This window comes from Podarcis bocagei, assembly GCF_964188305.1.
Source record: "Podarcis bocagei genome assembly, chromosome: 8".
Lineage (NCBI taxonomy): Eukaryota > Metazoa > Chordata > Lepidosauria > Squamata > Lacertidae > Podarcis > Podarcis bocagei.
Window position 1 is genome coordinate 78,336,942 of NC_138133.1, and position 16,213 is coordinate 78,353,154.

The following is a 16,213-nucleotide window of genomic DNA, read 5'->3' on the forward strand; positions in this document are numbered from 1 at the left end:
TGTGTTCTTTTTTTTTTTTTAATGGCAGCACTGAGTTGAGCACTATTCAACAGCCTGGAGTAAAATCTATCTTGTGCCTTCCGTTGGGTCATCTTCCACCAGGAACGAAAAGAAAAAGTTAAGATTTCTTAATGGGCCAGACCCAATTGCCCTCGAGCAAACCCAGTTCTTGATTACACTCCTCAGTAGGAGCCATTCCCGTGAATGGTTGAAGATGTCCCGCACACACAAAAAGGAAAAAAAGAAGAAGAGAAAAAGCAGGAAGTTCTTTCACTGATCGCCCAGCCGGAAACCCTGGCCCCAGTTGTGTCTCCCTTCGCCCTGGCGGTTCTCTGCAGGCCTGCGCATGCTGGCGGGGGGCACCCCAAATCCAGAGACTCCTCCTCTCCTGTTCGGCAGCCAGTGGTACCTGGGGGCCAAGCAAAAGAGCCGTTCAAATATGCCTGGTCTTTCTGAAATCAGGACTAGTTCCAGCTTTGTGGCATTCTGCGTGTAGAATCTACACAGTAAGAGCTATAAGCTGGCCAAACAGCAAAATGATTGGATGACATATGGCTAAGATACTGTTCAATCCCACCCTGCCCCTTTGAGCGCAGTTTTAACCTAATTGGGACTGTTTTGGCAGACCCCCTAACAAGTCTGAAGTTCTTTTGTCAGTTTTCATTCTTTCACTCAGATCTCAAAAGCATTGCCCTTCCTAGCTTAGTGGGAGGGAAAGCATTGCATATTAATACATTAAAAGTAAAGAAACACCATTTACCCTCCCGCCGGAGCAGTACCTATTTATCTACTTGCACTTTGACGTGCTTTTGAACTGCTAGGTTGGCAGGAGCAAGGACCAAGCAACAGGAGCGCACCCCGTCGCAGGGATTCGAACCACCAACCTTCTGATCAGCAAGTCCTAGGCTCTGTGGTTTAACCCACAGCGCCACTTGCGTCCCTTATTGATACATTAAGAAGTGTTAAATGCCCGAGTTTAAAAATGGACGATCTGTCACATTTGGCAGCAACTGCAAATGTGTGACCTATGGGTTCCAGGAAGTGCTAGGCAGCTCTCTTAAGAGATACAGCAATTATTTCTCTCCTCGAAACAGTGTGGATGTATCCCACTCTTTGGCTTTGAACTGGGATAGAACCAATATGTTTTCTGAGAGAGAGAGAGATTGTGAGTATGTGTGCTTGCATCAAGGACTGGACAATATCTGGTTTTCAGCATTGTGATATATCAACAGCTAAATATTGGTATATGCTGATATATCGCGATGTCTGAAATGTATCTCTGCTGCTGCTTCCTCCCCACGTTAATTCAGAAAGACATTTTTGAGTAAGCATGTGTAAGCCAGTTTAAGTTGAATTGCTTGTTTTCAAACTTCATTTTACAAGTCTATTGTCATCTTCCCCCTTCCTCCTCTTCGATTCATGGCTTCTAAAAGTTTCAGTTGAAAAGCTTTCCTTATTCGTTTCGCTGTCAGAGATGCATGCTCTGATAAATGTGGAAGACCCCATCATAGATCCAGCAAACTGGAAAAGCTTGCTTGGGTCACCTAAATTCTCTAGTTATCACTGTTATAAACCCTTTTTTTCAAATAAGATAACTCAAATGTTTCCTAATAAGCAACCTGATTTTCCTTTTAAAAACAGAGAAAACCTTTTAAAACAACTTACAGGAACTGAGGCGTTGATAGGAAATTTCTTCCTCCCAAGTCTATTGGATATTTAAACATTAAGAAAAAGTAGAGGTGGCCAACCAGGTTGCCAATCAGCTCATTGATGATACTGCAGGGAGAAGAGAATGGGATCAACGTTTAACAATTCTGTAGTAAAGCATTTTCTGCTGCCGACTAAGCTGGGGCTAGAGGAAAGGGCAGCTTTGGGCTCCTATCCCTAAGAGGAGGAGGAGGAGGAGTTTGGATTTGATATCCCGCTTTATCACTACCCGAAGGAGTCTCAAAGCGGCTAACAATGTCCTTTCCCTTTCTCCCCTACAACAAACACTCTGTGAGGTGAGTTGGGCTGAAAGACTTCAGAGAAGTGTGTCTAGCCCAAGGTCACTCAGCAGCAGCATGTGGAGGAGCGGGGAAGCGAACCCGGTTCACCAGATTACGAGTCCACCGCTCTTAACCACTGAACCACGCTGACTCTCCTGTATAGCAGCAAAATACTCCTACATTGCTATACTCCTGTATAGCAGCAAAAAATGTACCATACAAAGCCACAACTCCTAGCAATTGCCATGCTCAAAGGACAGGCTAAAAAATAAGGCAGATGGAAGAGTCAATCGGGCACAGGAAGTTCTTTTCCTTCCCGCATTCACCTTTTCTTTCAGAGAGGGAAGGACACAGGAGCCTGCTGCTCATGCAGGAGCAACTGCAGCTTGAGCAGGGCTGGTACTATGGCTGGGACCTTTCGCCATGGAAATTGCTCACTGAGAAACCCGCCAGTGAAGATCTGGAGGTTAGGTCAGTGGAAGAGCTAGGCAATGCAAGGGAAAGGGTGTCTCCTTGCCACTGCAAAAAAAGGCTACTGCATTCACACACATTCCTCTTAATTATCCAGATGTTTCAGATGTCCTTAGGGGTATGGAAGTAAGCCACATGTTACTGTAAGGACTGTATTTACTGTAATACAAAACGGGTATTTGGGAATACTTACGAGCCTCCAATGATATAGTTGAATCCCAGGATAACCCACGGTAGATAGCATGCCTAGGACAACAAGAGCACATGCAAACTTGCTGTGAGCAAGGAAACTGAAGAGCGCAATTTAGTCTCCACCTCCTTCAGAATTCTCCAAATACAAGTCCCTGACAGAAATATAGCTAGCTAAATACATTATTGAGCATTTAATGTACAGGGGTTGCATCCAATGTTGATGTTCTACTTGGGCAAGACTTCCACTTGCACAACAGAGCTCATCTCTGAAGCCCACTGCAAACCCTGAAAATCTGCTCCAGAGGGTCGGGGTCCATTTTGCAGCATATTTGTACCCCGCCCATCTGGCTGGGTTTCCCCAGCCACTCTGGGTGGCTTCCAACAAAGATTAAAAATACATTAAAACATCACACATTAAAAACTTCCCTGAACAGGGCTGCCTTCAGATGTCTTCTGAATGTTAGGTAGTTGTTTATCTCTTTGACATCTGATGGGAGGGCGTTCCACAGGGTGGGTGCCACTACCAAGAAGGCCCTCTGCCTGGTTCCCTGTAACTTGGCTTCTCGCAATGAGGGAACCGCCAGAAGGCCCTCAGCGCTGGACCTCAGCGTCTGGGCAGAACAATGGGAGTGAAGACGCTCCTTCAGGTATACTGGGCCGAGGTCATTTAGGGATTTAAAGGTCAAGACCGGTGTTATGTGGTCTCGGCGGCCGCTCCCAGTCTAGCTGATATAGACGTTCCCCCCCCCAAAAAAAAATATGGAGGTTTTGCTCTACCTAGTCGGTGACATGTAATTCACATTTTAGAAGTACAGTACCTCTCCCTGGGTTGCAACATGCTATCAGGACACCCAAGTTGCAGTTAAATCCCCTTCAGCTTTTTTGCTCCATCCCTTGCCTCTGCTGGCATAAAATCTCTCTCCCGACTCTGCCTTTCCCTCCCATCCTGCACTGCCTTTGCCAATATCTTCCTTGTCTGTACACCTCCTCATTGCATACCAGACAAGGATGACAAATCCCCTTCTCCAATCCTAACATTCCATGATAGCATAGCCCCCACAACTACGTATCTGGCAGCCAAGAGAAAGCATGGTGATCTGACATGAGGTGGCTAGTAGCATCAGGGAGGTGGGTAGAGGTCAAGGAGCTCTGCTACAAGCCCCTGCCTGGCTGCAGCATCACAAGGTGTTTCTAGAGCATACAATGTGGTATAAAGACATTGCCATCTCACACATGGGTCTACGTCTCTTGTGGCCAAGGCACATGATATCAACTCCGAGGCTACCCTGCAGAAAGGCTTGGAAGTGAAACACCTTTAGCAGCAAAAGAGCTCCTCTGATGCCAGTATCCCTTTAAGAATCTGGAAGGGACAAGTAGTCACAGGGGGGAACTGTCTCCCTTCCTCAATGAGCGAGCAGTTCCTTTGATATGGGCAGAAGGCTTGAGGAAAGGGGAAAGCCCTTTGGCCTTACCTTAAACCGTGTCCCAAACCAAAATGTCACTATCATGTCTCTGTTCAGCTGGGCCCAAACGTAAAGTACAGACATGATCAAGGGAATCATCAGCAGCTACAAGGGAAGCAAGAGAATGAAGAGACAAAAAGATTGAGATTTGGTACAGGAGACCTAAGCAACTGCAGAATGCTCAGAATAAAAAGAAACGCAGAGGCCTGTTTAGTGTTCTCTCCAATTTGCACGTAACTTCAAACCTGGATTTAGTATTATGGAAACAAGACTCTGGCGCGTGTCTCCTCCCCACTCCTGACATGGTTGCACAGGGGAGATTGAAATCTCTGCCTTCTGTTTTTGATTAACTGCAGCATGTCACTTGAATTTGAGAAGTGGTTATAACCTTGAGTTGTTATCACTAACTATAGTTACAATTATCCATAGCTTAGAGTTCATCCAACACACTAAGCTGTGGTTCATATAAAACAGATGAAGAAGTTTCTGATATTCTAACAGCTGTGCCAGAGCAAGCAGGAGAGAGAGCACAGAAACCCAAAGCTTGCTGTGGCTCTTTCATGGATGCTTGCCACAGAGAGGTCTCTCCACACCTGACAGCACGTCGTCATTAAGAAAATGTTTTGGAAAGGCATTTTTCCTCTTTGCCCCAGGCTCCCTAATTTAAGATCCGCCAAGCAGAAAGCAGCCTATCACCAGACAGGACAGCATGCCGGGGCGTGAGAAATCTGGTTTTGCTGCCTGTCCCAGATAGCAAATACAAAGGCCTGTTGTCAAGATCAGTCAAACCACAATACGTGGCTTGTGGGCTGCCTTCAGCTTAGTGGGTCACAAATGATGAAGGTTTGGTGCACAAAGACTTGCTTCCTAGCCTTGTTTATTCCTAGAATTAAGTCCCACGGATTTGCCGCCATCTCACCAAGTGTATTTTCCATGGAAATATACCTCGGATCGCAGCCCTCGAGATTACAGGAGTCTGCTCAAATTATAGAAATAAAAATAGACTTTAAAATTAAGTCCAGCTATCCCCTCCTTATTCTGCACTGACAGAACTGAGCACTAACAGGAGGCTTGCAGGTTTTTAGGCCTCCTTATTCATAACATCCATATTGGTTCTTGCGTAATGAGTTCCATCGCAAGAAAAAAGATGTTGATTTACTTTCAACAAGATCTTTTTAAAAAGCTAATGTGACTGAGAGATGTGATTGTGCAATTGGCAAGGACAGTTTGACAGAGGTGTCAGCACCAGGCTTGCTTAATTACCTGAAAGTTATATTACACACACACACACACACACACACACACACACACGTCTTAGACAATGAAGGCTGACTGGCTATTTTAGATGCAAAGTTAAATACGGTTCTTCTCTGCAGTGCAAAATGATGCATGCATTTGGGAGAACTGGGCACGAGTGGCTTAGAAGGACCTGAAATGGAAACCCTCAGAGAGCGCGGGGAGAGGTTGGGCCCCATGCAGCTGGCGAGGAGTTCATGGATACGCTCCCAAGAAGTGCTCTTATGAAACTCCCAGGAAATGTTTCAGCCTCAAAGTCTCACAGTGGAAACGTAATCAAAAGCAGGAATGCACACCTCTCCCTCTTTCTGGAAATCAAAAGGTCTTATAGCTCCTAGAGCCCAAATATGGGATTCTGAGTTTGAGAAGAACAGGGTGCAGTTGGAAACTCTGCCTGAAGCTCCAGGCGCGTCTCGGAAGTTCTCCTTCCTACAAAGGGCAAAGGCTTTATGGCAGCTTCAGCTGAAAAGGAATGCACCTACGGCACACTTACTGTTGACATTGGTAAGACTGCTTATCACCTGCATAGAATGCATTCAAGGGGTATGATGTGGTTTAGCATCATTACACCAGCGATGGAAAACTGGCAGTTTCCACATATTGCTGGACTCCCCAACTCCCATCAGTCACAGTCAGCACAGGCAATGATCAGGGACAATGCGGGTTGTAGTCATCTGGGTGGTCAGAGGTTCCCAACCCTACCTTACATGAATAAGCCTTAAGCCTGTGTAATTTCTCCTTCCAAAGCATGCCTGTGAGAAGATCAGAAGCCCTGGCCCCTATTTTCAACGTCCAATGCCTAATCTGCGGTCAGCTTCCTAAACCTGCTTCTTTCGGCCACACCACAGAGAAAGCACAATACAGTGGTGCCTCGCAAGACGAAATTAATTCGTTCCGCAAGTTTTTTCTTCTTGCAAGTTTTTCGTCTTGCGAAGCATGGTTTCCCATAGGAATGCATTGAAAATCAATCAATGCGTTCCTATGGAGACCGTCCGGGGACAGAGGGGAAGCGCCGCTCTGTCCCCTCTTTTGAAGCAAGGGGCTGCGGGGAGAAGATCGCTTCTCCCCGCCGCCCCTTGCTTCAAAAGAGGTCCGGGGACAGCGGGGAAGACGCGCTGCGCTTCCCGCTGTCCCCGGAGCTTGCGGGGCAAGCTTCGTTTTGCGAAGCAAGCCCATAGGGAAATTCGTCTTGCGAGGCAACTCGAAAACGAAAAAACCTTTCGTTTTGCAAGTTTTTCGTCTCGCGAGGCGTTCGTCTTGCGGGGCACCACTGTACACCCTGTGTGGACACGATGCAAAATTGCAGTTAGATAAGAACAGAAGGGAAAGCTTCCAATCTCTCCTCCTTGCAGCTGCGTGAGAGGAGCAGGGGAGCCGAAGAGACACATCCACAAAACAGTATCGACTAATGTAAAATTTACCTTTGCACAGTAGACAAAACACCCACCCACACCCCTTTCTCTGTCCTCCAGGCAAACATGAAACATTATCCGTGTTCAAGGGCACCTTTCAATGCAAAGCAAGACCAATCGTGTGACAGACAGACAGACAGACAGACAGACAGACAGACTTGGGGAAGGTGTGGTTGGGGAATGTTCTGAGAGAGATGGAGGGTCGCAGCAAGGTATTGTTAAAACCTGAATGCAGCCATTTTCTCTTAGGGTTATTTCTCCTACAGTTTTGCACTTGGGTATCAGCAGAAAATTCACACCAAACTTGCTGAACAGGAACGATGAGTGTTTTGCTCAGTGCTCTTTCAGGTGTTCAGAAACACAAACTGACCCTTTTTCTCCCTGCCAGCACACTGGTTTAGACGGGAGAGTATTGAATACACAGTACACATAATCCACTCTGATCTGATCTGGCCCACATGAATTCTGTACAAGTAGATGAAAGACCTGGCACTTTAGAAGCCAGGTCGCTTTGAAAACAGACATGCTTACCTGCATATTCATTGCCAAACCAGTAATCTTTCATTGTTTCACTAAGGAAAACCAAACTAAAACAGAAGACAAGAAGTGCAACCTTGTGATGAGGCACATTTAACTCAAGGGACTAAAAGAGCTGGACAGAATCTGTCTGGAAACCTGCAGCATGGCTTTGAAACAGCCTGTGGAAATATTGCTGGTGAGAGAGCAAGTGAATCAGATTCAACACAGTACAGTGCAGAAGAAAAGGTTCTGTTAGCCGGACATACTAGACACTGCCATTACTGTTCTGCAGGCAAGCTTCAATGGACTCAAGTGCAACCAAGGATGTGCCCTCTCACCTCTCCTCCGGCAGGACCAGGAGGAAGACTTCTGCAAAGTTTAGTTCTGCTTTCAAAGAATCTCATCTTAGCATTAGGTACAAATGAGATATCCTGGTGTAACACAGTTGCCAAATCTGAAGCTGCCACTGTTAAACCATTAGTCATTTTAAGCCAGGAGTCCTGTTCTTTTACAGAATGCGAAGCCAAGATTCCTCGAAAGCTAAACTCAACTTGGCAGAAGTCCTTCCCCTAGCTACACAAGAAGCGGACAGGCACAGGCCCAACACTTCACTCTGAGCTCGTTAAGGCTCAGCCACTCAATCAGGGTTTAGTACAGGGCCAGTGATGCCATATTATAAAACTATTTATACGGCATCTTTCTGAGGTTTTTTTTTACTTGCAATCCTTACGACTATTCCTACACGTACAGACAAACCCAAAGCCACCAGATATCAAGGAGATAAAGAACTACACAACATTGTATCTGAAGAAGTGTGCATGCACACGAAAGCTCATACCAAGAACTAACTTAGTTGGTCTTTAAGGTGCTACTGGAAGGAATTTTTTTATTACAACATTTAGAAGACATCTGAAGGCAGCCCTGTATCAGGAGGTTTTTAATGCTTGACGTTTTACTATGCTTTTATATGTGATGGAAACTGCCCAGAGTGGCCAGGGAAACCCAGCCAGGTGGACAGGGTATAAATAATAAAATTATTAATAATAATTAACAACACATCATAGTAAAAAGGGGGCAGAAAGGAGTGAAGCAGATTAACTTGACTAAATACTGGCTTTGACCTGTAAAGCCTTAAATGGTTCAGGACCACAATAGCTCAAGAACCGCCTCTCTCCATATGAACCAACCCAGACCCTGTGATCATCACCTGAGGCCCTTCTTTGTGTGCTCCCTCCACAAGAGGACCACTACACGAGAACGGGCCTTTTCTGCGGTGACTCCCCCAGGGGAGGCTCATTTGGCGCTGCCAGGCGAAAATATTACCCTTCGGCTGATTAAACAATCTATGGCCTTTTGAATGTGTTTGTGGGAGGGTTCTGTTTTTTATTATATATTTTGTGTTCTTGTTTTGTATTTTTACGTTATGAACCGCCCTGTGATAATAATAATAATAATTTATTATTTATACCCCGCCCATCTGGCTGAGTTTCCCCAGCCACTCTGGGTGGCTCCCAATCAGTGTTAAAAACAGTACAGCGTTACATATTAAAAACTTCCCTAAACAGGGCTGCCTTAAGATGTCTTCTGAATGACAGGTAATTATTTATCTCTTTGACATCTGATGGGATGTCCCACAGGGCGGGCGCCACTACCGAGAAGGTCCTCTGTCTGGTTCCCTGTAACCTCACTTCTCACAATGAGGGAACCGCCAGAAGGCCCTCAGCGCTGGATCTCAGTGTCCAGGCTGAACGATGGGGGTGGAGACTCTCCTTCAGGTATACTGGGCTGAGGCCGTTTAGGGCTTTAAAGGTCAGCACCAACACTTTGAATCGTGCTCGGAAACGTACTGGGAGCCAATGCAGATCTCTCAGAACCGGTGTTATGTGGTCCCGGCGGCCACTCCCAGTCACCAGTCTAGCTGCCGCATTCTGGATTAATTGCAGTTTCCGGGTCACCTTCAAAGGTAGCCCCACGTAGAGCGCATTGCAGTAGTCCAAGCGGGAGATAACCAGAGCATGCACCACTCTGGCGAGACAGTTCGCGGGCAGGTGGGGTCTTAGCCTGCGTACCAGGTGGAGCTGGTAGACAGCTGCCCTGGACACAGAGTTAACCTGCGCCTCCATGGACAGCTGTGAGTCCAAAATGACTCCCAGGCTGTGCACACCAACCCGCTCCCTGTCCCCCAAAAACAGTACTTCTGTCTTGTCAGGATTCAACCTCAATCTTCAGAGGTTGATCTTCAGATGAAGGGCGTTATACAAATTTAATAAATACTACTACAACTACTAAGGCCATGCAGTGGATGTGTGACTGAACACAGGTGAGGACCACACACCAGACTCCCACCCCTCTGCAGAACTCAAACATGCCAAAATGTTGCTGTAGCAAATAAAAAAAGGATACAACTATGCAGATCCAATTAAAGAGAAGCATGAACATATAGTCGGCAGGTCTTCCATCGAAAGCGCCTGTGAACAAAAGAGTGGCGTTAGAGCGAGCTGAAACCTTGGCAGTTGTTTTTTTTAATAAAATATTTATTAAATATTTTTTTTGAAATATAACAGTAAAAATGAAAAAGAAAAAAGAAAAATACAAAATAAAAACAGTTAAAAACATACATTTTTCCTTTTACTTATTTTCTTTTAACTTATTTCCCGGACCTTCTCATACCTCCCTTTTTTGCATTCCACTTAATTTATTGGTTCAGCAAATCCTTACCATTAGATTTTAACCCATTTATAACCCTTTTTTCATATTCCCTTAAATCATTACAGCTGGAAACCCCTTAGTTGCTATCCAACATCATTCTATCATTCATTAATTTTACAATATTTCTGTAGATAGTCTTTAAATTTCTTCCAGTCTTCTTCCTTGGCAGTTGTTTTGCATTGTTCCCCCCAGAGACACTGGGTGGATCTTAAGGGCTATGATTATATTGCATGACACAATTGCGGCTTTCGTTCAGAGGAAGAAACGAGAGGCTGATCCGTTTCAGGAGCCCGCAGGAAGAGTCAGGGGAGGTTTTTCTTCCACTTAAGAAATACTTGGGGGGGAACTGGCTGTTTTAATAGACACGAAATATCTCATCTCCACATTTAGGAAGAGGAAAGCCTCTTTATTCAATATGGGTACCAGCTTTGTATCTAGCACTATTTTTCTGCAAAAAATACAGGAAACAAAGCTGCAGTGCATCCTTGAGGTACAGTCATACCTTGGAAGTCAAACGGAATCCATTCGACTTCCAAAACGTTCAAAAACCAAATCGAGGCTTCCGGTTGGCTGCAGGAAGCTCCTGCAGCCAATTGGAAGCCATGGAAGCCCCGTCATGACATTTCGCTTCCAAAAGAACGCTAAAAAGCAATCACTTCCGGGTTTGCGGCGTTCGGGAGCCAAAGCTCCAGGGCGTTCGGAATCCAAGGTATGACTGTACCAGTGAATTCAAACCACATAGGAATAGGACAGCAGCCTCAAAACAGGACCTTGATTCAAAATAACCAGCCTCCATTTTCCTCTCATTCCCAAAACCCTCACAGGACAAGTGTCTGAGCATGCCCCCAAGACTAGCATTGCGCACACACACACACACACTTGAATTTTCATTAACCTCCCATGGGTCCAGACTATCATGGGTACTCTGCCCAGGAACCTCTCCCACTAGAGGGGAGAGGCTGTTTTCACAAATTCTGCCTGCAGCCTCGTGCCCCTCAGAAAGCTGCTCCAGAAGGTGACAGCTAGGAGGCAGTGCTAAGGGCTACACAAAGAATGGGTGGAAGTTTGGATGCAACCCTGCGAGTTCTGCATCTTAGCAAGATTAGATTCTCACAGCTCCATTGACAGAGCCCCTGCCTTGTATGCATAGGGTCACAGATTCAATGTCTGGCATCTCCGGGTAGGGCTGGGAGAGTCCCTCTGTTTTAAATCCTGGACAGCCACTGCCAGTCAGTGCAGACAGCTTGATGGACCAAGGCCTTGTCTCAGTATAGGGCAGCTTCTTATGTTCTTCTATATGCATCCGAATTAGCATCTATCTCCACAAGATGGGCCCAGAAGGTTATAAAAGAAAATGGAAAGTAACTAGTGCCACTGAATGTGAAAACTAAATAGTATGTTATATATTCGATGTTACATTACCTGTTTCTAATCGTGATGAATACTGATACAAAAAATATAAGTTCACCAGGTAAAGAAACCCCGTTCCTGGGCCGACCGGAAAATAGAAGGTTGCTGTGATTGGCCTCCAGATCTGTTCAAACGTTTTAAAGAGAGAGTATGAATTCAGAGGTTTATTACAGTGAAACAACCGAGAGTCTTGTGGCACCTTAACTACTGACAAATTTATTATGGCATAAGCTTAGCAACTCCACATGATGCATGGTATGTAAGCCTCACTTGACTAGCAGATGGGAGAGAAATGTAGCGGGGTGAAGTCAGAGTAACAATCATTTAAGACAAGAGCTTTCCAAACTGTGTGCTGCAACATGTTAGTATGTCGGCTGCAGTTTGTACATGTGTTGTGCCAATGCTCCCCATGCTCCTCCTGGGGCTGGAAAGGGGTTAGTTAAACCTCCAGCTTGCTTGTAAAACTGAATTACTGTGTTGCAAAATGATGCACATCGAAAAAGTATGTCAGCGAGATGAAAAGTTTGGAAAGCTCTGATCCAAGAGCATGACAGTACACAAGTAACTTCCCCTTGGAGGAGCCAAATTTATACATGCTATAGAAATGAAGTACAGTGGTACCTCGGGTTACATACGCTTCAGGTTACAGACTCCGCTAACCCAGAAATATTACCTCGGGTTAAGAACTTTGCTTCAGGATGAGAACAGAAATCGTGCAGTGGCAGCACAGCGGCAGCAGGAGGCCCCATTAGCTAAAGTGGTGCTTCAGGTTAAGAACAGTTTCAGGTTAAGAACAGACCTCCAGAACGAATTAAGTTCTTAACCCGAGGCACCACTGTAATGTATTTCTATAAGGGTGGTTTATTTCATATATATAACAGCATTTAAATAACACTTAATATTTCAAAAATCTCCAAGCAGTAGGTGGCTACGTCCCCAGTGCTATATTGTAGGACTTGCACAAGCATCGCCTGTCTTTACACAAAAAATAGAGCACATTCCACCTGTTCTAGCAAACTCCCTGCCTATGTCATTTCCAGCCCTGCTAACTCTGAGTAGCAGCAGCCACAAAAAATAGCCTTGCCACAAGGGGCTGATCATGCTTGCATTTCTGACACAGAAAGAAGTCATCCACTTACAGTGAGGGGGGAAAGTATTTGATCTCCTGCTAAATTTGCCCGTTTGCCCTCTGACGAAGAAATGACCAGTCCATAATTTTAATGGTAGGTTTATTGTAGCTGTGGGAGACCGAATAACAACAGGAAAACCCCCAGAAACCCAGAAGACAAAAGTCAGAGATTGATGTGCATTATAATGAGTGAAAAAAGTATTTGATCCCTTTGCAAAAGATGACTTAGTACTTGGTGGCAAAGCCCTTGTTGGCAATTACAGAGGTCAGACGTTTCTTGTAGGTCGCCACCAGGTTTCCACACGTCTCAGGAGGTATTTTGTCCCACTCCTCTTTGCAGATCCTCTCCAAGTGAGTAAGATTTTGAGGCTGATGTGTAGCTACTCGAACATTCAGCTCCCTCTACAGATTTTCGATGGGATTAAGATCTGGAGACTGGCTAGGCCACTCCAGGAGCTTAATGTGCTTCTTCTTCCCATCCTCGACCCATTTTCAATGCTCTGGCTGAGGGAAGGAGGTGCTCACCCAAAATTTGACGATACATGGTCCCGTCCATTGTCCCTTCGATGCGGTGAAGGTGTCCTGTCCCCTTAGCAGAAAAACACCCCCAAAACATAATATGTGCCCCTCCATGTTTGACGGTGGGGGTGGTGTTCTTGGTGTCGTAGGTAGCATTCCTCCTCCTCCAAACACAGCGAGTTGAGTTGACGCCAAAGAGCTCGATTTTGGTCTCATCTGACCATAACACTTTCACCCAGTTCTCCTCTGGGTGATTCAGATGTGCATTGGCAAACTGCAGACGGGCCTGTACATGCGCTGTCTTGAGCAAGGGGACCTTGCGGGCTCTGCAAAATCTCAGTCCTTCACAGCTTAGAGTGTTACCAACTGTTTTCATGGTGAGTATGGTCCCAGCTGCCCTGAGATCATTGACAAGTTCCCCCTTGGACAGCTCTTGGTCATGGTGGCTACTTTGGAATCTGCTGGATTGATTGCTTCTGTCGACAGGTGTCTTTTGTACAGGTACTGTAACGAGCTGGGATTACAGGTAAGATCTCTCGCTTATAGCAGGTGCTTCTAATCTCAGCTCGTTACATACAGTGAAGATGCCAGGTAGCCTGACATCTGGCTGGTTGATAAGGGATCAAATACGTATTTCACTCATTATAATGCACATCAATCTCTGACTTTTGTCCTCTGGGTGTTTTCCTGTTGTTATCCTGTCTATGACATTCCTTCTTTTGGATGCCTCTTTGAGCTCCTTCTCTTCTCAAGATCTTCCTGAGCATTTTGATCAGGGAGATGATAGCAGGTCCCCAGTACTAAATTATTCTTGGGGTCCAATATCACCACGTAACAATTCTGTGGTGGAGTCTGCCCCTTTTGGGATTTCAATCTCACGCGACTCTGTGTCCTCTTTGACATGCAGAGGGACACCACCTCCAGAACACCCTTCTCTGTCCTTCCTATAGAGTCCAGATGCGGAGACAACGGTGTGCTACCATTGCCCACTATGCCCAATACATCTATTCTCTCTTTTAAAACCAAGCATTCCAGCGCATCCATTCTGGCTTGGAGGCTTCTATAATTAACAAATGAACGTCTATTCATGATCTTTGTTTCCAAACGTATCTGGCACATGCATTTTATCCTACTTTACTTTGGCCTCTTTGAATTCCTATAATGTCCCCCTTGCACGATACAACATGTTCATCCTCGCATATTCCAAACCAGATGTTCCTCCGGTGACCAACTTAAAAGCTGCTCTGTTACTATGCTAATTTTAAGAACCAAGTTCTTCCCTGGTTCAATGAAGCCTGTCCCTTTCATAGAAGCCTAGAGAGTTCTATAATGTTTCCTCAGTGCCTAACAAATCCAGATTCTTGTCTCACAAACACATTGAGAATGTTTAGCTGGCCATGTATGTAGGGTGGGTAACATTTCAGAGAACACCACCTTGAAGGTGTTCTGTTTATGGCTGCTTTAAGATGGCGATCCTGTAAGCCTAGCAAGGGCCAGATGGAAACCTATTCTGCCCTGGCCTCCTCACCCTATTAATGGAACTGTTACCTTGACATTTCAATACTAGGGCAAAGGGACTTTGTTAGCCCAGGCTCCCCCTCACTTGTAGAGCAAGCGCTACGCCCATGAACAAGCATCACATGCCTGCTTTACTCCTACCATCTTGGAAGCAAAAAACAATAACCTAACAAACAAACCAACAAACCAACAAACAAACAAACCAGAAAGCCTTCCGTCATAGTTCCTTATTATATCCAAACTAGAAAATGATTAAGCATAATGGTTTCTGATCAAACCAAGATGCTGACACTAAACTCTTGGCTTCATATACTGTATTGTTCACTCATCTGCACAAAAAAGGGGGTAAAGTGGCTGCACACAAAGTACAGTGGTACCTCGGGTTAAGTACTTAATTTGTTCCGGAGGTCCGTTCTTAAACTGAAACTGTTCTTAACGTGAAGCACCACTTTAGCTAATGGGCCCTCCTGCTGCCGCCGCACTGCCACTGCACAATTTCTGTTCTCATCCTGAATCAAATTCTTAACCCAAGGTACTATTTCTGAGTTAGCGGAGTCTGTAACCTGAAGCGTATGTAACCCGATGTACCACTGTAACAATGTTTGATTTTGAGTTATTGATGATGTTCAAGCTTCCAGATGCGGCGAATGAGTTTCAGGACTTACTGTGGGAATTTGAACCCATGATGGTAAAGACCTAAACATTCCCCACTAAACCGTGGTAGTGTGCTTTGCTTTCAGAAAAGAGGCAGGAACTCCTGGGCTCAAAACAATGCACCTTTTCACAGCTCCTCACCCATTCCCGTTTAAGAAGGGAGGAAGCAAACGAATGAAGAAACCCCTTACAAGTGGTGTCCCATCCCCGCAACAAGTGGCCATGACAAAGCACTGACACTTCCCGCGTGGCTCCCTCGGGTGGCACAAGGGGTCAGTGCGCCTGACTGTCAACCAGAAAGTCGCTGGTTCGAGGCCACCCAGGGACGGCGGTAGGCAGCTGTCCTGCATCGCTGGGAGGGGGCTGGGCTTGATGAGCCCTGGGGATCCCCTTCCAACTCCCTGCGATCCATTGACAACCAGCGCTGCCGAGCCCCACGCCGTCTCCCAACAACTACAACTCCCGGCATGCACAGCGCCGCGCCGCGGGTGATTCTTAAGCGCCAGGCTCGCGCCGAGCATGCCGGGAGTTGCAGTCCGCCCACTCGCTTACCTGGAAGCGGTTGATGAAGGCCTCGGGCCACAGGAAGAGGTAGAAGGGGCTGATGAGGCCTAGCTTGCCGACGAGGGGGACCGCGATGGCGCCGGCGAACCAGTAACGGGTGATGAGCGGGATGCTCCGGAACCATTCCCCGAGGTCCGACATCTCCCCTCCGCCGCCGGTCTAGCCGCTGCGAGGCCTGGGCGTCTGGGGCCTTCCGCTGCCCGACGCGCTCGCCGGAGCTGCTCCTATGACAGCCAAGCCGCGGGAGGTGGGGCGGTGGGAGGGGCCCGCCTTCCTCCGACGTGGCCGCGCCGAATTCGGCCGAGCAACGGCCGCTTCCGGTTTCCGCCTTTTCCTCTCTCTGAGGAGGGGCGGGGCGGAAGGAGCGTC

The 16,213-nt window shown here is 46.4% G+C and overlaps 1 protein-coding gene across 1 annotated transcript; it reads right to left on the minus strand.

Moving 5' to 3' along the window:
- DERL1 (derlin 1) lies at positions 1-16,118 on the minus strand. Its single transcript, XM_081205180.1, has 8 exons — positions 15,833-16,118; positions 11,473-11,584; positions 9,745-9,809; positions 7,354-7,380; positions 4,124-4,219; positions 2,653-2,705; positions 1,666-1,776; positions 1-409 (listed from the first exon to the last, which is right to left on the minus strand). Exons 1-8 carry the CDS (start codon positions 15,983-15,985, stop codon positions 271-273), a joined length of 756 nt encoding a protein of 251 aa, XP_081061306.1. The 5' UTR covers positions 15,986-16,118; the 3' UTR covers positions 1-270.
- Between the last annotated feature and the right edge of the window lie 95 nt (positions 16,119-16,213).